We start from the raw sequence: 26520 nt of genomic DNA on the forward strand, positions 1-26520 counted from the left end.
TTTACTGTAATTGTCATATTCTTGTACTCCATTGATTCTCGCTTTGTTGAAAAGTGTTTTTTATCTTGTTATATTTAAAAATAAATAAATATAAGTATTTTTTAAAATATACAATATTTTGATTTGGAGCTCCTTACAGAAGAGCAATGTGTAATGTTTCTCTATAGCTGGAATCTTTTAACTCAAAAAAGCTCTCTTTGGGATCAATGCTCTTTCCTCTGAATGTGTGACACTACATGCAGCTAGAAGAATGACCTGATTTTTAATATATATATATATTATCAAAAGTCTTTACAGATCCAGTTTCATTGTATTACAGAATATGACTTACCCATATCATCAAAACTGCTGTCGTGTGAAATCAGTGATTTGCTCCTCCTTTTCATTCTTTTTGCTTTCTCTAAGGAAATGTCTACTTCATGGATGCGTTCCGTACAAAACCACAATGAGATGCTGAAACCTTCAGACATATGTGGCCAACAGTTTTGCCCAACCAGAGGCAAATGGATTGGAGCAACGTGCCAAGAAGAAAGTAGATGGTGAGGCAAGCTCTCCCCCTCTGCTTCCTTCTTGGTCTGTGCAAACTTTGCTCGTCTTAGAAGTCCTATGGTTTTGCTGCCAAAACTGAGAGTTGGTTTTTGCAAAGGGCTACTTCCTGAATTTGGTAGTTGATGCAAAGGAAATGAGATATGCTGTAAGGGCCTCATCTCGGTATTTGTCTCCAAAATCTTCAGAATTCCTTTAAGCAACGTGCTCTAAAAGAAATGAATAAAATAAGACAGGAACTACAGTAATACCTAGGGTTACGAACGCGATCCGTTCCGGATCGCAGTTCATAACCCGAATAGTTCATAACCCGAATGTGATGCGCAGTGCCATTTTGCGCATGTGCGATGCTTCTGCGCACGCGCGTGCGGCAAAAACACTTCCGGGGTTGCGCAGTTCGTAACCCGAACTGTTCACAAACCGAGGTGTTCGTAACCCGAGGTACGACTGTACATAACTGTTCATTGCTATTATACCCTAAACTGCAAGAATTAACAGATTGTTTCAATTAGCTCACTTTAAAGAAACTGATGCAGCTCAAAAAGTTGTTTTGAGACAACTAATATTCAGTTTCCTCAAAGGTGAGTTGCTTGATCATTTTGGTTCCCCTTTTCTGACCTTTTCCAGCTCTACAATATCCTTTTTGAGGTCAGGTGATCAGAACTGTACAGAGTATTAAAAATGTGGTTGCATCCTATATTTGTATAACCTCATTGTGATATCCACAGTTTTATTTTTAACTGCTTTCCTAATCTTCCCTAGCATGAAAATTGCCTTTTTACCACCCATTCACTCAGTTTGGAGATGTTATTTTGGAGCTCTCTGCAATCTCTTTATTTTAACAGCCCTGAACAATGTAGTATCATCAGCAAACTTGGACACCTCATTGCTTACCCTCAACTCTAGGCTGTTTATGAGCAAGTTAAAAAGCACAGTGCGCCCCATACCAATCCTTGGGAGACTCCATTTTCTACATCCCTCTATTCAGAGAACTACTTCCTACTACTTAAGCAATTCCTGATCCACAAGAAGACCTCTCCTCTTATCCCATGACTGCTAAGCCTAAGTCTTTGGTGAGGTACCTGTCATAATAGTATGAAAACTTTCTTACTGAATGGAGATTCATAGAGTGCTAGAAGAGATTCAAATGAACCCAACCTACTCCTCACAGTCAGGATTATCCAGTATCAAAAGCACTCTGAACAGATGAGGGTATAATTGCTTCTTGAAAATATCTAAACACCAATTGGCTTGAGTATATGTGTTTTTGTGTATATGTTCTACCCCCAGAAGGCAAACCTTGTGCAAGACACTAGTTACCTGTACAGTGGTACCTCTGGTTACGAACTTAATTCGTTCCGGAGGTCCGTTCTTAAGCTGAAACCGTTCTTATCCCGAGGCATGCTTTCGCTAATGTGGCCTCGGGCGTGCGATTTCGGTTCGCATCCTGGGGCAAAGTTTGCAACCAGGAGCAGCTACTTCCGGGTTAGCGGAGCTCGTAACCTGAAGTGTTCGTAACCAGAGGTACCACTGTAATGACAATGTGTCTAGTTGCAGCAAGGATTGCCAACCCGCTGCCCATTGGGGGTCATAGCCTTCAATTGTGGCTCTTAATAATTTTTTAGAATTGAGGGGGAGGACTCTAAGAGCAGGGCAGAGGGCTGCTGGACCCGGAAAGGCCCACCCCATAGCATTCTTATTGGTTTGGAAGGCTGTTGGAGAGAAGGAGAGACATGGCAGGAATGGCTTCCCCTCTCAGCTACTGGCCCTATCCTGCTTGTTTGTTCACTGTAGCTGGCACTTGTACCCTGTAGCTGGCACTTGCTTCACCCAAACTATCTGATTAGGGGGCTGACATACTACTTCACTCTGAAAATGCTAAATGAAAACAAAATAGCTACTATATCAACATTGGCAGTGTACTTCAAAGTACTTCATTTCATTCTAAAAAATTTACCGTAGATGGCGTTTTTTCCAAAAAGATTCTTAAAAGAAGAGTCAGCTCTTCTGAACAGGTTTTTGAGCTCATCAGAGACACCAGCAGATCCACCAGCACCTGCTGACATGCTGAAAAGCAACAGCATCATTCATTTTGAAATGTTATCAAAACTACCAAAGTTATTAAAATAAACAGCTAGAATACAAGAAGTCACCCTGTCAACCCCTCTCCCCATCCTGATAGCAGTTCTTGCATTGCTGGGTATTATTTCTCCTAAAACACAGGAAAACATCAGGAGCAACCACTGAGCCTGCAGAGAATTGTCACCAGAAAAAGACTAAAAAATCCTAATACTGTATGCATGTACAGCTGTGTACATTTGTACAGCTAAATAAGCTCTTATAAGCCAGTATGTAAGCGTTTCGCCAACATAAAATAGTTTTAAAATAAAAAAATTCCTTCAGTAGCACCTTAAAGACCAACTAAGTTTTTATTTTGGTATGAGCTTTCGTGTGCATGCACACTTCTTCAGGTATCTGAAGAAGTGTGCATGCACACGAAAGCTCATACCAAAATAAAAACTTAGTTGGTCTTTAAGGTGCTACTGAAGGAATTTTTTTATTTTACTTCGATCCAGACCAACACGGCTACCTACCTGTAACCATAAAATAGTTTTGCTACTAACATTTCTACCCCATTGTATCCTGGGAAAACCTCAAAGTGCCTTGTCCCCAGGAGCAGGGGGCTCTCTTAGGTGGATGACAGCCTGATTAATACTTACCTAGCTTAAACAATGCAAGAGCAATATATACTATCAGACCACCTCTCAAAGCAAACTAAGAATCAAAACATTTGAACAGTAGAATTAAAGCAGCAACAAAAATTTCTAGGAAGAAAAACAGAAACTTTTCAATGGTATGAAGAGCTACTAAAATCCTAAGTCCCATTATTTAGATACATAACATGATATTTAACCACATTGCCCCTGTGACTCAAGACAGGCTGTCACCAAACTCTTCATATCACTGTTTAGTGGATACATACTATGAAGCCAAGAGCCTAATAACGTACTATTCACGTACTCTATTATTCTTAGTTTCAATCTATGTCCTAAGAAGAAGACATTTCTGGCAGAAGACACTGTCAACCAAAAATCTTGAGACCCAAAACATAAATTGACTTAGGGCTATTGCCCCACCGTGGCTATACTTTCTTTCTTTAAACCGAGAAGCATTCAATCTTACAATTTTCTGGAATTCATTTGACACTCATTGGGCCAGTATGAATGTAATGCTAAACTCATGGCTCAGAGAGACCTAAAAATTTATAGTTAAGAGTACCTGCCCAAGTGAACAGTACCCAAAAAGGGAAATACTGCTTTTCTTTATAACTCACCATGAAAATTGGAATCTGTCTGTGTCAATATGTGGATGAACCCTACCAAGAGACTCTTTACAGCTCCCTAAAAATAAAAAATAACATTATATACTGAACAATCATCTTGAATTAGCAAAATGCCCACCAAGTGATGGGGAAGTATGTCCTTAGAAAATGGGCTTCAGCTCTGTGGCTGGCTGAGTACTAGTCCCAACCTCCTTTTAAGCTGGCTTTGCCTGACCTTGTCCTGTCCCCTCAGACTTCCTCTCCCAGTTGATTACCTCAACTGCAGTTACCTCAGGCCTCCTACTCTTTGTATCCACTTGAAGACCATCCCAACGGCATTAAGATGACTACCCAAATAGAGAACAGATATATGGGAATGTGGCCTACAGATGCCCAAGTGTTTAATGAACTGCACAATGAACAGATCTTGTCTTTGTTTACTTCAAGCCTTGGAGATTGTGTCTGCGTCCTTAAGTCCAGCACTCTTACAGCATTTCCAGAAAAGAGACATTCTGGTTGTTGCTCACCTCTGCTGTTGTTCTCACCCACATTTACTCTAGACCCTTTGCTTCTAGGCCAACTGAGAATGGTATTCTGTGCCTCTTTTGCTAGTGTGAGGCAAGCTGATTCATGTGCATGCAAATAGGTCTGAGCTGGGATGTGATTTGGTGATGGGGAACACTGATGGCTCTCCTAAAACAGAGGAAAGTAATGGGGGGGGGGAATAAGAGAAGTCTAAGGGATCACACCCTTGAAAGGTTCCTTGAATTGTCTGACCTTCCCATCTTTCTATCCCAAGGATGAGCAGAGACTTGTGAATGTGTGGGACCTTGTTGCATAACTTATTAAACATCACTACTGTATAGCACATATGTATACTATATATGTGCAAGGTCATAGAATTGGCTTCACTTACCTGCTGCATAAGCAACATTGCATTTTTTCCCTTCAGCCTGATTGCTTTCAAGAAGCTCTGGAAAACATGTGTAAGGACATCTAGGCTTGGGTTGCTAGCAGAAAGTAAATGCAATTCCAACATACAGATTTCAGGATATATTAATTCCCCTTGAATGAGGTTTTCTGCTGTGTCACTGGCAAAACTGGAATAGCCAAAACATCCTTTTTCTTTCTTAATGTCTGTTCCTAGAAAGGAAGGCACATGGTTATCTGCTGAAATTCAGCTACTCTCTGCTGTATCTACCTACCTATTTTGTGGAGCTTTGCCCCTACTGCCCAACTTTTAATTAATAAGGATCTGGTGTGGTTATCAGATCTTTTTAAGCATACAATTGTCATGCAGAAATGCTAAGGGACTCATCAGGCAGTGGGTTGCAGATCGACAAGCATATACACTACATGAATGCTTCACTACTACAATAATCCATTTTTTTAAATCTTTCTATTTACTGATGTGCTTATGCCTCACCACCACTACTGCATGCAGACACTTTTGTGCCATCCTGCTTAAGGAAAATAATAACTTACAAAGTGCCTGCTTTATAAAAGGTTGAGCTGTACACATCAAAAAAATAAAAATTACAGGTCCCATGAGAAAAGAAAAAGAAAAAAAGCAAGAGTTATGACCTGTCTACTCATTTCACAAGTTTATAAGAAATCTGGAACCAGAGAAATACAGCAGCAGCAACTGCTGTGATTCAATAGTATTTTTTTTAATTTTGCAGATCATAGGAGATGCTGCCACCATGCTCCTCCTCAGGCAAGCAGACTACAAAACATGAGTGAAAATAAGCAGCAAATGTGACTTTAAGATGACAGCCAGCCAAAAACCAATACAGATTTCATCTGTAGAAGCTGTCAGAACAAATCAGCCCACAGGGTTCCAGGATTCTTACATCATGGTAACCATATTTAATGGTTTACCATGAGTGTGACAATCTCACCCATTTTGTTCTTTCCTGCTACTGTACTGGAGTAAGAAACACGATCACTGACTTAGTGTTAATGTTTGAACTGGAGATTGTGGGTTTTTCCTCCTTCAAACAGATGATGATCAATAGCCAAGCTATTGACTTACTGATAGTGGTTTGGAGTGAAACAAACCACAATGCCCAGTACAGACACAATGCTAATACAGGAATTGTGGTCCATTTTTTCCATGCACTCAAGGGGAGGAGCAGAGATCAGAACAATCATGGTAAACTGTTAACTATGTTTTACTATGACATGTGAACTGGACCACTGTATTTAAAGATTCACCATCAAATCATGATTCAACCATCAGAGCTGGAAAATCACTATGCCTGGTGAGTCCACACACATGTGAATGCTGCTGGAACGTAAACCAAGGCGTATTTGAGAAAACCATGGGTGCATCACATGAAATTAAGTTCAGACTTACCTTCATCCTTGCTTTCGCTGTCATCAGGATTGCTTTCACTGTCTGCATCATAGCCTTCTTCTTCAGCAAAAAATGTAAAGCTACAGCACTGGGATTCTTCAGCTTCTTCAGATATATCACCAGCCTGAGGTGCAGGTTCCTTTTCAGATTGCTGGATCTGTGACATGCATATTTTATATGTTTAAGATCACCCATTAAAAACCTGCAGAAGATTCTGGGCTTCACAGAATATTTGACCACAGTCAAGTATTTTCAAATAGACCAGATTTGATACATCCCCTCACTTTTACTTTAATCTTTATGGATTCTATCTGTTCTGTCATCTTTGCACTTGCAATACTATTTAACTCTTGTGCAGAGTGTAGAAGTTACATACAGTAGCAGAAAGGAGGAGATGGACCGTGAGGTTATCCTAAGAAGTACCAAGAAAACTGCTTTCAGCAAATAAACTAGATACACAAAACCCAAATGTCTTCGTGTTCAAGTCCACATAGACATCCTGGTCCACAACTTACGAAGCTCCTTCGCTTGCCCACTTTCTTGCAGTCAACAGAAGGCAGACCTTCCAGCTTATAAGGCCATAAGCGAGAATGTCCTCAAGTTCTGCTTTTCAGAACTTCCAACACATTAGGGGAATGGTAAGAAGAAGTAGTAGTAGTAGAGGTTGTTGAAAGAGTTGAATCTCTCCAGACAGCTCAATTTAAAACCACAATAATAGCAGCTCAGCTATAATGCATACCACAGATCAGGAAAGATAGCACCAAGTTCAAGAAGATGTCAGCATGGCTAATGAGCAGATGCAAGGAGTCTATTTAAGACAATAAGGCTTCCTTCAGAAAATGGATGTCTTGTGCCCAAATGAGAAAAGGAACAGAAGAAAAAGGAAAAGAAACTTGCACAAAAAAAGGTGACTGGAGTAACTTCCCTTTGAGAAGAGATTACAAAATTTGCGGCTTTTCCATTTACAAAAAGAAAGGTGAGTAAGGGGGGACATGGTAGAGGTGTCTATAATAACGCATGTTGTAGAGAAAGTGGATACAGAGATCTTTTACTTCCTCACTCATACCCAGGGCCATCACATGAAGCTGAAGGTTGGAAGATTCAAGATAAATAGCACACAGCTAAACTACGGAAATATGTAGTGATGGTTACCAGCTTAGATTACTTTAAAAGGGGATTTGAAAAATCCAGAGGATAAGGCTCCCAGCCATGATGACTATGGTCTACCTCCAGTATCAGAGTGCCAATGGTGGGGGACAACAGCAATAGCCCTCATCTCCTGCATGTGAGCTTCCTATTGCCACCGCCTTAATCACTGTGGGAAAGCAAAATGCTGGACTTGATAGGCTTTTGTTCTGATTGAGCAGGGCTGTTCTTATGTTAGTCCCTATATTTTCCATGCCCAGAGGTTTGAAACAGGAGAAGGCAACTTATTTTTTCTGATGCACATCAAGTTACTCCTTCGCCATGCCCTTTGAGAGAGTTTTCTAATTCTGACCTATCTGCTATCTGAACTGTTTGTAAATAGCCTATTTTTTTCTGATGACTGATGGTAAAAATATAACGCTTATTAATGTTCCGTAACTGATCATGAGAACTTGAATCAGGCTATCAGACAAGCAAGCAGGCAATACAAAACATGCATTTTTATCTAATTATACCTTTTCTTTCTTCTCTTCGGAATGATCAAGATCAGCAAAATAGGTTCCCAAAGCAACTCGAAGCAAAGAATCAAATAAAGGCTTCACCAAGTCAGTCTCCATTATTCTAGATTTTGTAAGGTGGTCCCGCATTTCAAGTAATATATCTTCCACACACACATTCTACATTCAAGTAGGGGGAAAATAGGCTTACAAGCTTGTCCTGGTTAAATAAAACGGTACTAAAAGCAATTATAGTTTCTTCCCTATTTAAATTCCTGGCCTTCTCGCAATTGCCAACATCACAACATCAAGAACTAAGCATATTTGCTTTGAGGGTCCTTTGTTTTGTTTTTACAACCAAGAAGTATATAAATTTTATGAAATTAATAATGTGCTCTTTTGCATGTTATATACATGGTATATAGATCACTATAATTTCCTCCGAACAGTTCTAATTTGTAGATTTCGCACAATATATTTGGTTAATAATAATAATAAATTTATTATTTCTACCCTGCCCATCTGACTGGGCTGCCCCAGTCACTCTGGGTGGCTTCCAGCATAAATACATAGTAAAACATTATACATGGTTCAAAAACCTAAATGAAAAACACACCCAATTACAACACTCAAGCCTAAAAAGCGGCAAGATAATACAAAAGAAGAAGAAGAAATGTGTTGTGTGAATAAGTCTCAATGCACCTAACCTTTAGGTTACTTTCGCTACATTTCCTCAGGCTGAACACTGTGTCCAGATCTCTCTATGGAGATGCGTCTCACACTTTATGCTTAATTACTTTATTCTTATTACTGCAACAGCTTGTTTTCCTTCAACGGAACTGTCCGCTGTGTACCATTTAAAATGTTGCAATTTCACTAAATTTAATGGGAAGTTCAGCTTGCCATCTAGAAAGTAAGATGCGACTTTAAAATCCAGAACAGTTGTTTTTGTTCCTACCTCTCAAAAGGTTTTTAAAAGGGCGAAAGATTTATACGATCTGAAGAGAAACCAGAGTATCCTCTCAAAAGGTTTTTAAATGACAATATGAATGTAATTATTTCATGGCAGGTTACCTGGGGAAGAGACTCCATTTCGGACTTCTGCTGGAAATTATTTGCACTGTGTAAACAAATAGCTAGCAGAGCTTCCAAGAGCCTGATACCCTGGAGCGACCACTCGTCTTCCTGCATGAAAGCTCTTTTCAATGTTGCAGTGCCATCAGCTGAATTTTGTTCCACTCCTGAATGGTCACAGGAAAGGCATTCAGGTTGTCCTGCACCGTCAAGATTCTCGTCAAGACTATCCTGGTCTGACTGCCCTCTCTCATTACTCATCTCAACAGGCTTCTCCTGCTCCCCTTGTTCCTTGGCTCCTTTTTTGGCAAGTTTCTGAATAATCATGGCTATCAGTTTATGACATACTTCAAAGCCACCAAGTCTATGGAACTGTCTTTGGAAAACCGAGCTGCACAAATAGATCCAGCGGCACATCGACCAAATGTCTGCTGCTCTATGGATATGTTCCAAAGAAGGCAAAGAGAGACTTTCTGGTGACAGGCATGGGAGCCTGTGGCTCAAAGGTTCACTAGCTGTGCTGTCATAACCTGAAGTATCTTCAGAATCATTAGTGGAATCCCGATCAGCATCTGCTTCCTTACTCACACATAAGAAAGCAACACAGAGAAATATGTTTATCATGTTGACGTGAACATCTTGACTGACTGATTTCTTCTTCTTTGGATAGACTTCTTTGAGCCCAGCATAAAATTTGGTCAGGCTTTGAGGCACATCTGAAGCTACTTGCTGCCTATGAACCAAAGCACCTAATTCTAACGCAGACTTCTTTTGCTCATTGTCTAAGACATCTAAGTCTGGAATCACTTGGTCCGTCTGCTGGTCTCCAAGGCAAAATATTAACGTTTCGAACACTTTCAAGGAATAACTTCTTACAGAGTCCAAGTAATGCAATTCAGTCATTTGATTTATTCCATTGCAGCTTATGAACAACTCTCTTACTATTCTGTGGAGAAAAGCAGAAAACCAATTAGATAGAAAAGGAACCCAAAAAATTAGCATACTGTGGGTTGTATCAAATTGTGTACCTCTGCCAGGGGCAGCTGGTACTGAGGATCTGTGCCACACACCTGACCCCCTGCCAGTGAACATGATCCTATGATTATTGTGCTTACTGAGAGGGAGAGTGTCAGGGAAGCAAGCGCAGGGAGGTAAGCGCCAACCCAGCAGTCCCACCCCTGCTCCTGCACCAAATTCCCTGCTGCCCTGCCTCGTCTATGAGCCTCTGATCAAGCCCAATTCCCCAACAATTAAAAAAATTAACATACCTGGATTTAAACAGCGCAGGCAGAGTCTGCAAATAGATTTGAAGCACTTCCTGAGGCAAACTCCGTTTGTGGTAGCTGCCTGCCTGGCTGATGGCTGTCGTAACGCCTAGTTGTTGAGAGTTATGAGCCAATTCAACACCTCTCTGGAGCACTGGGCTGAATATATAATTGTACAGTTTCCACTGAATGACTTCGTTGCCTTTCTGAATCAAATTGCAAACATGGCTTGCTATCTGCATGCAGCGCAGTTTGTCGTCCTCTTCAAAAACAAGGCTCTGGTATGCCTCCAAGGCATCCCACTTCAGCAACATGTCTTCAGATCCTCTGCTAGGCAAAATTCCTTGAAACCTATAGGGAGTTGAAGAACTTGATGGGGAAACGTCAGTGGCATTCCCATGCAAGACATCATCCAGTTCGGCAAGCTGATCACAGTCAATGGTACAAATGTTGCAGGAGGCCTGCGTGAGTTTTTGAGAGACCTGCGCTCCTCCCAGTTGGTCCAATATAAATTTATTAAGGATGCTTAATATATGTGGCTGAAAGTTTTTCAATACTTGTGATCTGAAAGAATGAAGTAAGGGGGTGATTACAGACCTGGGGTCCATGCAACAACATATACCCACATTATGGACACCGGACAAGATCTGAAAACATGTGCTGTTAAGTGAAACCAGCTCCAGCAGCCGCAAACACTGGTGAGCACAGACAGCGATGCAGCAGCACCGGTCAGGATAATGAACTTCCCCATCCAGCGTTTCCTCAAATGGATTCTTGGAGACTTGGTTTTTAAAAGTAGAAACTGGGAGCCCTGAGAGGTCTCTGTGGTGATGCATGAAGTGAGAGTACTCACATCGCCTGTGCCGCTTTCTCGTGCACACAGACTGATGAAGTTGCTCCGACTTCACTTTTTTGATGGTGCTGATTATTTTCATGATGCTGTTAATGAGGGCTGAGAGATATTCCGATGCTTCCGAGTTCATCTCACTTTCCCTCACCACCAGCCATTCCATCTGCAGCACAGTGGTTTCAAACAGTCTGAATCCCTGGTGCTGTATGAACTCATGAGCAAGATCCATCGCTTGACTGAAATAAATTGGATTGGAGGCGGCGCTCTGAAGGCAGCAGATCAGGATCTGCAGAACTCCTTCTATGAACTCCGGCAAAAGGAGGGCTCTGTGGCGGTATCTTGAGACGGCGAGGTTGCCATGGGTTCCCTTCTGTAAAGCTCCCCTTTGCCCTGAAGCAAAAGGCTCGTATGTTTTTTCCAGCAAACATTTAGTTTTTAAAGCTGCTCTGAGCAAATCAATTAGATTTTTCCTTAAGTTGCCAGGCATGGTCTCAGCATTGTTAACATCCACAGCCATCAGGTGCAAGACTGTCCTAAAGAGCATCCTCTGAGCCAGGGCAACGGGTTCCTCCGCCCAGCTTGAGGAAACGGCTTCATTTTCAGCAGTACTGCTTGCACTGTAGCAGTCTCCAAGTCTGGACAAAAGTTCCGTTAGTGTGCACACCACATTTGCTGCCAGCGCCGACTTGTGATTCACAGAAATATCAAACTTGCATATTTTTTCGAGCAATGATAGTAAGACATGACACAAGTCAAAGGGAGAATTGTCCTGGCAGCTGACAGATGTTGAAGCTGGATCCTCTAAAGTCTCAGAACTGACTTTTTTGACTGGAATAACCTGTTCGGAGTCACCTAGATGCTCCCTACCAAGATTACAACTCTGGACTTCCCCATCTTCTAGAAAGCTGCCTCTCCCTGTATTGTATTGTTCCTTAGGTGGGTTTGTAAGAAAAGGCTGCAGGATTTGGGACCTCCTGTGCTTCATAATTACGGCCGTCTTCTCATCTGAATTGCCTTCTGAATCAGAGGTGGATAGCTGGGATTTCCTTGCGTCCCTCACAGAATAGCGATGAGTAGTTTTGCGCTGCCGTCTACTTTTCCGGGAGCTTAATTTTGCAGACACCTGGGCAGACAAATGAGGGTTTTCTTCTAGATCTTCTTTTTCCTGAGTAGATTTGAGAGAACCTGGAGTTGCCTCTTTGGTCAAGCATATATCAACACAGAAGGGCAGATTAAAATCTGTCGGAAGTCAAAAATTACAGTTAGATGATTCCAACTATGGAGCCTCAGAGCCAGTCTAAACATGATCCAGGGGTACAAAGTTATACATGCAAGTCTTGGGCTCATATGGCCTCAGCAACTACACCAAGAATCTTTAAGATGAACTGAGGCATACGTAGATAAGCAGGTCCCAGTTATTTTTATGCACCATTACCTAGGTCCTACACAAAATGGAGAGGATGTACGAAACTCACTCCCAATACACCATTATACAATTGCACTCTCGCATTTGATACATATACATGCAAACATTTTCAGGTCCTTGAATGTTCTGTGCTAGAGATGCTCCCTGAATCAGTGCCCTACCTGCAGTGCGGGTTATTCGTGCACTTTAAAAAGTGCATACAGGAAAATTTAGGGTGACATCCAATCCTAGCCAAGTAACTTAAGTCCACTGAATTGATTCCAGTGTCTTGTAAGCAGAATTTCACTTGTGCAGCAGAATTCTCCTTCCTCTCCTATGCAGCACCCTATACTCCTATTCAGATCTGCTTTGGAGGGATATCCAAACCCTCCAGAACAGATGCCAGGGAATGCAGAAGGAAGGAGAAGAAGGAGAAGTCCCACTGCTCTGTTCTGCTCTTAAATGGACGTCACTGGATACAACCCATTGATTTCAACTGATCTACTCTGTGACATCGCTCATAAGAGTCTGCAGTTATACATACATAATCTGCAGAAAAATAATGCTATTTATGTGCATAGAAAAAGCACAAGTAAGATTTAACCACTTTGCATATGAGATATGGGAAATTCAGGGCAGTTTCCCATTTAAGCATCCTGTCAGTGCAGGGATTTTTGCTTGCACAATGGGGCATTTCCCACCCCCTCTCCTCCTGCTGTGCCTTCCACAAACCTGGCTCCAGGGGGTTGGGAGAACCTGCAAAACATATTTAGGGAGTGTGCAGGAGGAGGAGAGGGGAAGGAAATCCTTCCACTCACAGAATGTTCACGTAGTGCCATGTTGGCTACAACTCTAAAAGACACGACCAAAATTCAGAACAAATATCCAAGTATATATCTTAAATAACGAAGAGGCATTTCTTCATGTGTGTCAAGAACATATACCTAATGCCTTTTCTTCTTGTACAGGTATTTTCCATACTAGTGGCAGAAGTGAGAGGAGGAGAGTAAGAAGGTCTTCGCGACAGGTCAGTTCCTGTTTAGGAAACAAAGGCTGTATCTTTATGGAAAGACAGAAACTGTTATCCACCACAGATTCAAAACATTTAGTTTAAAACTTCTTTGCTTTCATTTTAATACCTTTTTCAAAGCCTCCAACATTTATTTCTCTAGTGTGACATACCAACATCATGATTTAAATTTTAAATTCAGCTGCCCCAGTGAGAGTCAGGCTTAAAAGGCTGCAAACCAATCTAAAGGCATGTAGGTATTTAGCATATCCTTATAATAAAACTTTCCAAGCTGAAATACTTCCTCGCTCATAGAAGAACGAGGGAAAAAATGAGGGGGGGGGGGAAACAAATCACTTCTGCTGGTTTGGAGCAGTATGGCATGAGGCAAGAAGCAATTAAAATGCTGGTTATTATAACTTAACTGCCCATGGTAAAATAAATTCATTTAGAAAGTTAAACTAGTATTTCATCTACACACACGTCAAAACCAACATTGTAACTGAAGGTCTGACATTTTTTTAAAAAACAGCTACTTTGCCACTTTGAAATGCAAGATAGATATCGAGCCAAACCTATTACAGTCGTTATGAAAAATAAAGTATTACCTGATCAAGTATGGAATTAAGTTTAGTAAGCAAAATGAATCCACGACCTTGGATAAGGTATTGCCCCAGTGCGGCTATGTGTGTTTTTTCCTCTTCCTCCTCCCTGGCCTCCACCCTTTGGTCCACTGCATTGCAAAGTTGGCTGACATCTGACAAAAATTCACGTGCCAGTGAGTTACTATCACTGCTCATGTCTGAGCTATATATTTAAAAGAGAGAGAAAAAGAGAAAGAAAGTTAAAGAAATAACTAGCTTGCAGGAGCTGAAACAAAACAATTACCGTACTACTTTTTGAGGCCACATAAATCAGCCCAGTTTTACTGGATGGCTCCATACTTAATTTCCAAGAAATTACAATTAACTATTTGCTACTGCTACACTGCCTTCTTCTCTGAGATTTTCTAACAATGTGATCTGCCATTGATATGCAGTTGTCATAATGAATGCTCCCAAAATCCAAGACTCACCAGAGATTAAACTTCCTGTCTCATTTATGATATTTTGTGAAGTGTTAAATACAGTAGGTCAATTCTTGGTATGCCCTCCTGCGGCAAACCTGCAAAACAAAACAATGCAAAAATCCAGAAGTTAAAACAAAATGACTAAGCTCCAAATCCCACTTCAGCCATATATTTAGCTCTCCTGCTTCCATCTTTCTACCACCTGCATCTGTGTACAGAAGCGAGCAGCACCATGTGATGGCAAGAATGCTCAGAGCTAGCAGACAGAAAGTTCATCAGAAAGCAATGCAATGTTAAAAAAAGAAAAGAAAAGAAAAGAAAAGTTAAATGTGATCTTAGACCAGTGAAGAGGAGTTCTTAACTTTCCCAGTGCAACATCTTATCCTTGTCATATTTCATCCCCTTCCATCTCTTGTTAAGATTCCAGATGAACACTTGCAAAGTGTTAAGGTTGTAGTCATGGGTGTGCGCAGCACATTTCATTAGACTGTGCATACACCCAGATTTTTTAAATTTATTTATTTCAATGAAAGAAGAAGGGGGAAGCAAAACAAACAAATTAGGACAATGAAGAGGGAAAGATGCAAAATGATTTTTTTTAATAAAAAAAATCACAAGAGTGGCCAAGAAGTCCAAACAGGTAACTTTTCCTACAGAGAAAAGACCCATGCCAAGCTAACCAGGGGCATGGCACTGCAAATCTGGAGGGCCAGGGGTGGGGTGACTCCTTCTCCTGACTTGCACACCACAAAAGAAGCCCCTCATTCCCACAGATCATCCTCCACCAAAGGTGGCCAGCAGGCTTCAGATGGAGACAGAGCCTTGAGACAGAGACAGATGTGGGCAGAAGGAAAAGTCTGGAATGGATCTGGAGCTTCTGCCAGCCAAAGAGGGAGTCCCTCCTCCCTTACTGTCATCGCTGGAGCCAATCACCCTACCACCACTTCCAGAGAAAGACACAGGCAGAAGCTGATCCATTCCAGAGCCGCTCCAGCCTTTTTATTCTGCCTTTGCCTCTCTGTCTGCTTCCCTTGGTTCCCCCCTCACACCTTTAATGTCTTTTTAAGCATTAGGTTGTGCCTGGGCACCTCCCCCCCCCCCAACATGCCTATGGCTTTGGCTGAAAGCTTAACTCAGAAAATACCCAGAAAATTCATGTGATTGATAGCTAGTGGCCTGAGCCAATATATCTAAACCATAATAAAGTTTGATACCTTGGTTTATTAAAACTAGCTCGAGTAAGAATAGGCTACAGTTTGAGAAACGTCACACTCTTCCTCTCACACACAGGCAGGAAACATGCAATCCTGAGGTTAGCCACAGTTCTTTTGCAATCATCTGGACTTCAGATGATTACCTGAAACAGGCTAATGTGTTTCAAGCTCTACATCAGGCATCCCAAAACTGCAGCCCTCCAGATGTTTTGGCCTACAACTCCCATGATCCCTAGCTAACAGGACCAGTGGTCGGGGAGGATGGGAATTGTAGTCCAAAACATCTGGAGGGCCGAAGTTTGGGGGTGCCTGCTCTACATCATAGCACCCAAAGCCAAGCACTTTTCAGATCCATCAACAATAGGCAAGTTGGGCAAATGTTTAACTGTCCCATGCTGAACTCATTAAGTCTTGGAAGTATTACTAAAACAACACGAGAGCTACTTCTCCCCAGCTCCAATACATTACTATTATGGCATGAGAAGCATGGAAACCTGTGCATGGGACCAATAACATCAATTCTTCCTACCCGATAACCACTAATCTGGGAGAGGCAGGGAATTGAGAGGGAAGAAACAAACCAATTTGCTGCACTCTAGACCGCCAGGCTTGCCTCTCTAGAGCCTAGGGCTTGCCAATCAGAAGGTCGGTGGTTCGAATCCCCGCAGCGGGGTGAGCTCCCGTTGCTCGGTCCCAGCTCCTGCCAACCTAGCAGTTCGAAAGCACCTCAAAGTGCAAGTAGATAGATAGGTACTGCTACAGCGGGAAGGTAAACGGCGTTTCCGTGTGCTGCTCTGGTTCACCAGAAGTAGCTTTGTCATGCTGGCCACATGATCTGGAAACTGTACGCCGGTTCCCTCGGCCAATAACACGAGATGAGCACCACAACCCCAGAGTCGGTCACAACTGGACCTAATGGTCAGGGGTCCCTTTACCTTAGACCACCATACATAATTGCAACAACAAAGGAAGACACCATAGCAAAACAACTATCCACCACAAATGATTTTCCTAACACCATAAAACATTAATGATTGCTTGACTCCCAAAGGAGTACAGATTTATCATTTTAATATGTTTTAACATGTTTTTTTTCTTCTGCATCTTCATAAGTTAAATGATGGAATATGTGGTTCTAAGCAAGCACACACCTCACAGATACTTGCTTACAGAAGAAGAATGCCACTCCCCCCGCCTGCCCACCACCAAAAAACAACCCTTTCCTACATTCTGGGAAAACGAAGTACAGGGGCGTTACTGAGTATTCACCCTGATTTCTTAGCACAAAGATTACATCAAGGTTAGGTTACATATGGACTTCACTGAGCATTGGTTCAGATTTCTTTCTGGGGTGGTTGCAAGAAAATGAACATTCATCCTAATTTGCTTGCAGGATGTTTGCACATCTTCCCATTAGTCATTTGTTCATCCTCCGCTTTTCATTGCATGTCCCCTTAAAGCTAAGTAGCTTTCCAAACCAGAAGAAGTCCTGGCGGGTGGGTGTCTGTAGGTGTTTAAGTGGATTTCTAGTGCTAGGATGACAAGAGTGCTTGCATGACCAAACTGCTAATCTTCAAAGGGGCTCAAATATATGGTGAATTCATCTGCTGGGAAGCGTTTCCCTGTTCACTTCAGCAGAAGAACACATTTCAAGCCACACACAATGACTTTAATGCACCCAGGTCTGACTGAGAAGTATGAGATAACACCATTTACTGACTAAGAACAATGCAACATGTAGGACTGATTATACTCAGACCTAGTGCTATCACCATACAGAGGCCAAAATACAAGTTTGGGGATGGGTACAGTATAAGAATAGATGGCAGTGGGTTGTTTAGTAAATACCTGCAGTGCATACTTCCCAATTCTAGCCTGCCAAGAAATCCTAAGACAGTGTAAACACTGTCTTTTCCACACTAATGCATTACTGTATTTTAAATGGAAGCTATAAAGGTTTATGCTTTATTTATTTAACACACGAGTGATCCTTCAGCTGGCTCTGCTTGGCTTACTGTCATTTTAAAAAATATGATGGGATACAGAGTCTGGCTCCAACAAGGATTTCAATAGCTGGTTTATGGCCAGCATTCTTTTAAAGGGGAAAGAAGTCTATTCTAAGATCTCCAGGCTGGTGGCTCACAAGTCAAATATATAAACTGCTAATATCCAACATTACACTGTTTACACACCCAAAGTTAATCAAATGACATTAGCCCATGGCAGCAGAAGGCCCACCTGACTTCCATTCAGTTACTTCTTACAGCAACCTCTTGGTTTTTCCCAAACTGGAACCTTCTGCAAATTTATTCATTCATTGAACTGCATCTACCATTCCTCACAGTTTTCACTTGCCTTTCATCTGAAGGCAGCCCTGTTTAGGGAAGCTTTTAATGTTTAATAGATTGTTGTATTTTACTGTTTTGTTGGAAGCTGCCCAGAGTGGCTGGGGAAACCCAGACAGATGGGCAGGGTATAAATTATTATTATTATTATTATTATTATTATTATTATTATTATTATTATTTCAGTGCAGGGAGCCACATTGCCACGTAAAGGATCGTTTGGGGGAAGAGTGAGGCATAAATAACCATAAACCATAGGTTATTTTAAACTTTAAACCATAGTTTTAAAATATACTTTAGTCTATAATTTTAACTTCTCAAGTCAAGTAACATTTGAACCAGACCGTGGGGAGAGAAAAAGAGGCCCTGCCCCTGGACCTGTGCATTAACCGACCACAAGAGCAACATAAAATTAAGTTATGCCGTATGAAGGAGGGAGGGAGGAAGAGAGACAGAAAGACAGAGGTGGCTCACAACTCAAAAATATACATGACTACTACTATCCAACACCTGAAAATAATAAAAGGAAAGTGTTTGTTTGTATTTTACACAGGTTTAAAAATACAGCAGCATTCAGCAAGTTTTTTCCATCTACTCCAACATTTCAAAGCAGAATCCATAAAGCAAGATTGCTTCCTCCCCAAAGTCCTTTGAAGGGGGAAAATATAATAAAATGACGTTTTAGATCAAAGATCTAAATGTTTTCATGACTCTTCTTGCCCAGTAGCATCCTTTCAAATACCTTTCAGCCCACCTCTGCTCAAAGTTGTGGAATTATGCCACATGAAGACAGACAACCTATTAAGCAGTTAGATGTCTATCCAGTTAAGCTTATATAGCATATGTCAAACACATTACTTTAGGCTCCATCAGAATATCAGCAGAGTGCCACCAATAGATTTCAAAGCAAAGATCTCCTTCAATATTGTATTGGCCCGAATATAAGCCACACCTTTAAAATTCAAGGGGGGGAGGAGAAAAAAAGACAATACCCAAATATAAGCTGCTCCCTTAAAATTCCACAGACACTCACACCCGTTCTGTTTTACTGTATGTCTGTTTCAGCAGCGATATCATAAAATCTAATTTTTGTAAGGTCATGAATTTAAGCCACACTTTAACTTTTCATGGTCAAAATTTGGAGGGGAGGGGAGTGAGGCTTATATTCAGACCAATACGGTACATGCAGCCAAATGTGTTCTGCATCAGTGAACATTTTCTAAATAAGTCTCACTGAAGTAATCTAAACATGATTAAAGGCACAGGAAGATATCAAGGCAGCTCATCTGGACACCAGCCAGTTACAGTCCATTTCTTAGCCCATTCTGGACAGGAAAAGGCTACCCTGTACTAAAAATCAATAAAAGGAAATCTACCAGCGTAAGTATTGCGACTTCCATTATTGCTCAAAACAACCCTTAACAGGGCTGTACAATTCTTACAGCCCCCATCTCCCCTGCTTCAAGGACTCTCACACAGACAACACACTTGTTTTATTAGGATTATTATTAGTTACTTGAACCTGTTTCACAAGATCGAGACTTAGGCAGAAAAAGAACCCTTAAGCATGCAACATATCAGTCCCCTGAGACATGTGAAAACTATATAGGATTTAACTCTATAACAATTCATAATATACCCAATCACAGTCACTTCCTCTGTACCAAGTATAACACCCCTGAGATTATCAAAGGTAACTGATACGTTCCCCATAACCACAATGAAATGAGAGACTTGAATCACATCTATAAGCTCTTGTATCTCACCAAGAGAAACTTGTAACAGTGTAAAACTTGTAATAGTACTTGTCACTTTTTCTTGCGGCCCAATTAGTGTGCAAGCAAATCCTCCAAAACGTATCAAAATAATACAGAGAACAGTTTGGCTATGTCCTTTCAATAACCATAACAAAACACAGCAAACCAAATCATTCAATGCAAGTCAACTATAGTGGGTCCTAACTATATGGAGTAACCATGAACAATCTAAACTTGGGTTTGCCCCAATCACATTTTTACAGGGGAATTTGGAGTTCGGTTCTTAGAATAAAAGAAGTATATATAAAGTGGAAGTTGGGACTTTGCTACAGCTTTTTGCCAAGACACTTTTCTTCAGCTAGGAAAGACATCCAAGATCAGAACCCAGCTTGGACTGGCAGAGGAGAGTGACTTTGGAAAAGAGACTGTGGGGAGCTCACCTCAACACAAGGCGAGGCTAAGCATCTAACCATGTGCCCCTTTTGCTTGGGCCACTAGTCCTTGTTATATGTGAATACAGATAACTCAGGTTTAACCAAAAAGGTTTGCAAGCTATCATGTAGTCTGAGTTTCTGTAGAACTCAGGCTTTGTATGCATGAGGTTCTACTTGAATCCCTGGAATTTTCAGTTAAAGAGCTACAGGTAGCAAGGATTGGGGGGGGGGCGGATCTAGAGAGCTGCTGCAGTTAGGGCAGCAATACTGGGCTAAATGGACCAGTGGTCTGAGTCAGTATAGGGCAGCTCTGAGATGTTCTGAAGAGGTGGCACCTTCATTCATTGCCATGACATGTTTATTAGCACGGGATACTATAGATCTGTATATAACTATATGCTAAAACAATGAATTCAATTTTGTATAATCCTCAGTATGCTTTTTAAAACAAAATTTAGTAACATTGGACAAGATAGAAACAGCTCTGAATGAACATCCATCAGCTTCAGAAGACAAAGCTATCATACCAACGCCATGGAAATCTCAAGTTTAGTTTTCACACTCCTAGAATTAATCTCAGTGTAGCCTTTCATTAGAAAATGATATCCTAATACAGTTGTGACAAAACTGCTATATTAGCCTCAGAGATGAACACAGCCCAATCTGCACCTCATGTTATATTGTGGTTTAGTCCAGGGATGCGAAACCGGTGGCCCTCCAGATGGAGCTGGACATCCACCACAGCCCCTGCCAGGGTGGCCAATGCTCAGGGATGGTGGGAGTTGTAGTCCAGCAACCACAGGTTCCCCATCCCTGGTTTACTGCTTATGTTGACATCCAAATATGTGACTGAATGCCTCTTCCCATATAGACCTGGCCAGGTGTTGAGAACCGCAGAGGAAGACCTGCTGGCAAGTCCATGGGGTTCCAGTGCATGAGAGGGCATTTTCTGTGGTGGTCCCCAGATTGTGGAATGCTCTCCCCTGCAAAGTGCATCTGGCCAGCCACATATTTTGACCTCAGGTAAAAGCGCATACAGTGTATTTGCTATAAGTGATGAGGTGAGAGATTACTTCTTTCATATCCTTATGTAGCTAACCTACCTGCTACAAGAGGAAATTGGGAGTTTGCATGTACCAAACAAACTATATACAACTTTCAGTTGCACATTTGTGTTTCTTCCTTGTACGTTCAACATCAGTAGTTACTTATTTTGATACCTGACTTCTGGTACCAACAGCAAAAGTTATTTGACTTGGAACACTAGCATTCTCTTCCCCCCCCCTTTAAATATCTTCTTTTTATCATTTACTGTATGGTGGGGCTACTTCAGCATGTTTTATTTAATTGTTTGCCACATAATGAAACGTACTTCCATTTCATAATTACTACTAGGCAAAATAGACTCAAATAAAACTTTCTGACAGTAAGAGCTGTTCAACAATTTGGACAGATTCCCTCAGCAGGTTGTGGACTCTCCTTTGGAGATTTTTAAGCAGAGGTTGGCTGGCCATCTGTCATGGATGCTTTAGCTGAGATTCATGCATTGCAAGGGGTTGGACTAGATGACCCTTGGTGTCCCTTCCAAGCCTATGATTCTATAAATAAAATGCTACACCAAACTGCACATTGCATTTCTACGCATGCTATTTAAAGTGTATTTTGACCTTTTCTGTTAAACTGCATTCTGCAGCAACTTTAACTTCCAAGTCAGAATCTAGATTCAAAGATCTTTCAAGATTTAAATAGACTAGGATGTACTGTAATGGAAACTCCTGAGGTTAGCTTAAAAGTAGCCTTTGAGCTGGTTGTTCAAAGATCTCTACCCAAGATTCTGCAAAAACACTATGATGGGAAGAATAAACTAAAAACACGAACTTCAGCTTTATAGGAGGGGAAATCCATTAACAGTTTATAATGCAAACATTAGGAGGCTTCTCTTTTTTCCAGCTTAGCTTGCCTGTTTGTGGTCCGCCAGGACCACATAACACCGATCCTGAGAGATCTACACTGGCTCCCAGTACGTTTCCGAGCACAATTCAAAGTGTTGGTACTGACCTTTAAAGCCCTAAACGGCCTCGGTCCTGTATACCTGAAGGAGCGTCTCCACCCCCACCATTCAGCCCGGACACTGAGATCCTGCACCGAGGGCCTTCTGGCGGTTCCCTCATTGCGAGAGGTGAGGTTACAGGGAACCAGACAGAGAGGGCCTTTTCGGTAGTGGCACCCGCCCTGTGGAACGCCCTCCCAGCAGATGTCAAGGCAATAAGTAACTATTTTACTTTTAGAAGACAACTGAAGGCGGCCCTGTTTAGGGAAGTTTTTAATGTTTGATGCTGCACTGTTTTTAATATTTGGTTGGAAGCCGCCCAGAGTGGCTGGGGAAACCCAGCCAGATGGGCGGGGTATAAATAATAAATTATTATTATTATTATTATATAATTAACAATAAAGCAGAATCCTCATCTTTCTCATCCACCGTCACTGAGAAGCTAGTCGCCTTTGACTGGACTTAACCATCCAGGGGTCCTTTACCTTTACCTTTTACATAAGCTAGAACTATAAAGCTACATGTGCTAGAACTCATTAAGGTAAAAATTACGAATATAAGAGAACTATCATTACAGGACTTTGAGTAGTCTTAAACTTACAGCTCATATTTTGAACAATCCCATTAAAGTTATCAAAGAAAAAATTTACTGTAGAAAGCTGCTAATGTGATTTCAACACTTTATTATAGCCTGTGAGTAGGGGAATGTATACTTTTACATATGCAAAACACCTCTATGGTGCTTTTACAAATAATACATTATGATAACGTGGTTTCTAGAAGAGAACAGCAGTAGGTAATAGGTGCAGAAGAACACATTTAATTTGTATGATGGAAAAGACTGCAATTTAAAACAGCTTGTCAATAGCTTGTAAATTACTGCACAACACAGGAGAAAATTAAACAACAGGGCTTGTCAGTGTGATGCTTTATCAGTTCAAATAATCTCAAAATACTGGATGCATCTCTCATAAAACACCAGATATAATCAAGGTGATCATATGCCTTAATTATTCAAAATCCTGGTTAAAAACAAACTCAAATGTCTGAGGCAGCATGATGCAGGAGATAAAATGTTGGGCTTTGGCCTAAGAAAATAGCTTAAAATCCCTATAAAAAAATCCTTCCAGTAGCACCTTATAGACCAACTAAGTTTGTCATAGGTATGAGTTTGGTGTGCATGCACACTTCTTCAGATACCACACGTGCATGCACATGAAAGCTCATACCTATGACAAACTTAATTGGTCTCTAAGGTGCTACTGGAAGGATTTTTTAAATTTTGTTTTGACTGCGTCAGACCAAAACGGCTACCTACCTGTAATTAAAATCCCTACTCAGCCTTACACAAGTCACTACCTTTCAACCTAACCTACCTCACAAAGTTATGATAAAAATAAAAGACACCCTCGTAGTTCACCCCAGAGCTCAGCATACGAGTTTTGTAAGATTAAGGCCCCATAGGTTTCCTTCAGCAAGCACCACCTTACCTTGCAGCAGACTGAATCAAACCTGGGTCTGAGGAGGCAAGTGTCATTGCAGGCAACTGACACCTGCTCCTATTGGACTGACAGTGCTGACAGACAATCCTGTAGTACTGAAGACTAGACCTCTAAGCTGAGTAGGAGGCTCCCACGGTCCTAATCCCTACCATTTTCTTTGACCTGTCTGTGGCAGAAAGCCAAAGCAAATTTACCCAGTGGGAACCACTAGGTCACACTGAACTGAGGTGGGGTGGGGTGGGAGACCAAAGTAAAAATGTAGCATGGAGGCTAAGAAAACTGACAGTGACAATAAAAAAACAACAGTTTGCGGCAGTTGTCCAAAAATAAAAGCTCAAGAAACAGCTGCATTTCTGACAAAAGGCTTCAAGTGAAGCTTGTTTACTATCATGAAATCTTCTCCCACACTTAGTAGCTGGATTCTGTTGCCTCGTTAATGAGACTCATGCACTGTTTCCCCTCTGCACGCAACTTGGGCGCTGCTACGGCTAATTACTATCAGCGCCGTCCCTCCACCTCCTGCCGCCTGATGCCGAGAGACAGGCGCGGGGGAGTTGATGCCAGCCTAGAGTATCAAGCCGCCCAGCAAGGACCCTGTATCTCAAGGCTAGTAATGTGCCAGAGAGACAGCAGCGACCACACTCAGGAGGTGGAGGGTTGGGGCGCTGGGGCGGGAGAGAAACTCCTTCTACGTAAATGCAAACACGATCGATGCGGTACGTCGTCCATGCAAAAATTCAAAAGCCCCAAAACGAAAGTTACCACTGACTGGCCAGATCAAAACCAGCCCTCAGCCGCAAAGGAAACCTATTGTCCGAAGAGATGCATTAAAATAGAAGGGAACCCATCAGATACCTGGCGGGCAGGACTTTTTTTAAGGAAGGAAAAAGAGAAGCTCTTGACTAAGATAAGCAACATTTGGCAACCTTGCACCGCCCGCCCCCCCCCCCCCGTCCATTGCAACTGCCACACACTGGAGTATCCATGCAATGGAGGAAGGGTGCATGTGTGTGTGTGTGTGTTATGGGGGGGGGAATTGGCATCCCCCCACCAAGTCATGGGATGTGTCTCTCCTCCCCCCCCCCCGCAGTATGCGCACCAGTGGAGAGGATGAAGGGGAAGGGTGTGGGGAGAGAGTAAAGGGCTGCCTTGAAACAAAGCGATCGGAGAGCGGGAAGGGAAGGAGAAGGAAGCGTGGCTGCGGCGGAGCAGCCCCCCTTGCCCGTGCCACCAGCGACATTCGCGGGTGCCTCCCCTTCCCCTCCTCGCTGGGCCCCGCACAGCCGCCGCAGCTGCTTCGGAGCACCTGCACTTCCTTCTCGCCCCTTACCTGTTCTTGCCGCCTCGCCCAGCCCGGCCTTCCGCCAGCCCCGCTCTTAGCCCGTTGGCGGCGGCGGCGGCCGAGCACTGCTGCCCATGGCAAGAAAGCAATCCTGCCGCCTCCAGCCCTCCCTTCCTTGGTACTTCAAGTCGCCAAGGAAACCCAAGAGCCCGCCCCCTCCAGCAGCTGCAGAAGCAGCAACGCTAACCCAAAACCACCGATTAAGCCGCGCAGGCTCACTCCGCAAACCAGTCCCTGGGAATTTTTTTTTTGCATCACGTGCAACCCAAGGACCAATGGGAACAGCAGCCCCGAACCTTGACCTGTGTGAAGGGAAACCCTTTTATTATGCAGCAGTAGCTGGAAATCTGCGTTCTGTCATCTCGCGCTGCTCCGAGCGCTAATCTCCGGGCTCGTACTTCTGACTTTTGAGTTCCTCGTGTCTTGTCTTCTCTTCTTCTTACCCAATTGCACCGCCCTGACTCCCCATACAAGCCATTATGTACCTGCATCCTTCTCGCTTAACTTCAGCACTGCTCGTCTATGTCTTTCTTCCCCTCCTGAAGTGGGATGAAGTGGACTCTAGTTCAGAAGAGCTTGTTTCATTTATTGTTATTACTGTATTATTATTATTATTATTATTATTATTATTATTATTATTATTATTATTAGTGTGTTAGGCACCACAAGGCTCTTTGTTGTTTTTGCTGCACAGAATAACACGGATGTACATCTCTGGAAGTTGTTTCCTTGTTTTTGAACAGAACAACTGATTACTGTGAACAAATAGTGACTGTTCAATATTCATTCATTCGTTCCCCTCCTTTCCTCTGCTACTTCCCGTCTTTTACATCTCTAGTCTCATTACAGTTGCATTTCCCTGGACCTGCCTGAAGTTCACCCTGAAGGTTACAAAGCCCCAGTTCCTTATTGGCAGTTCTTGTTTGCAAATGAACTGGCATCCTCTAGAATACTTTAGATTTAGAATCCAAACTTAGGACTTGTTTTGATTAGACATGGTCTAACCAGAGTCACTAATGTGTATTGCATGCACAAAGGCAGCTAGTTGGGAGTCCTTACTTAACCGGTAGTGACTGGTGATGGTGCACAGACAGAAGTGTCAGAGCTTCCCTTTGGGAAAGTTGGGAAATAAACCGGTAGCTGTTCATCCCCATAAACAATCTCATAGTGCTTTATTATTGGGCACCAGGAAGGTAGGGAATGATCAAGATTCACATGGTGATGGGTGTGGTAAAGAACAGGTCTGTACAGTGCACTTGTCATAAGAATTTATATCCCATTGTGAGTTTCCTATACTCTTAAGCAGCTAGCTGACTCATGTGGTAAACTCATCA

The 26520-nt window shown here is 42.1% G+C and overlaps 1 protein-coding gene across 6 annotated transcripts in view; it reads right to left on the bottom strand.

Moving 5' to 3' along the window:
• The window catches only part of LYST (lysosomal trafficking regulator), a 78083-nt gene extending 52711 nt beyond the window's left edge, over positions 1-25372 (bottom strand). For 4 of the 6 annotated variants that reach the window (XM_035108397.2, XM_035108398.2, XM_035108399.2 and 1 more), the window contains exons 1-12: positions 25175-25372; positions 14549-14637; positions 14082-14280; positions 13409-13499; positions 10213-12298; positions 8945-9890; positions 7889-8050; positions 6228-6384; positions 4785-5011; positions 3881-3947; positions 2504-2613; positions 332-755 (exon numbers count right to left, since the gene is read on the bottom strand). In XM_035108397.2, coding sequence (XP_034964288.2) covers positions 332-755; positions 2504-2613; positions 3881-3947; positions 4785-5011; positions 6228-6384; positions 7889-8050; positions 8945-9890; positions 10213-12298; positions 13409-13499; positions 14082-14273 — 4462 coding nt within the window. In that variant the 5' untranslated portion in view covers positions 14274-14280; positions 14549-14637; positions 25175-25372. Of the gene's footprint in view, positions 1-331; positions 756-2503; positions 2614-3880; positions 3948-4784; positions 5012-6227; positions 6385-7888; positions 8051-8944; positions 9891-10212; positions 12299-13408; positions 13500-14081; positions 14281-14548; positions 14861-25174 lie in introns of those variants that run through there. The other 2 variants (XM_035108396.2, XM_035108400.2) reach the window with 2 other exon arrangements.
• Positions 25373-26520: the final 1148 nt, after the last annotated feature.

The sequence above is a fragment of the Zootoca vivipara genome, chromosome 3, assembly GCF_963506605.1.
Source record: "Zootoca vivipara chromosome 3, rZooViv1.1, whole genome shotgun sequence".
NCBI classification, from domain to species: Eukaryota; Metazoa; Chordata; class Lepidosauria; order Squamata; family Lacertidae; genus Zootoca; species Zootoca vivipara.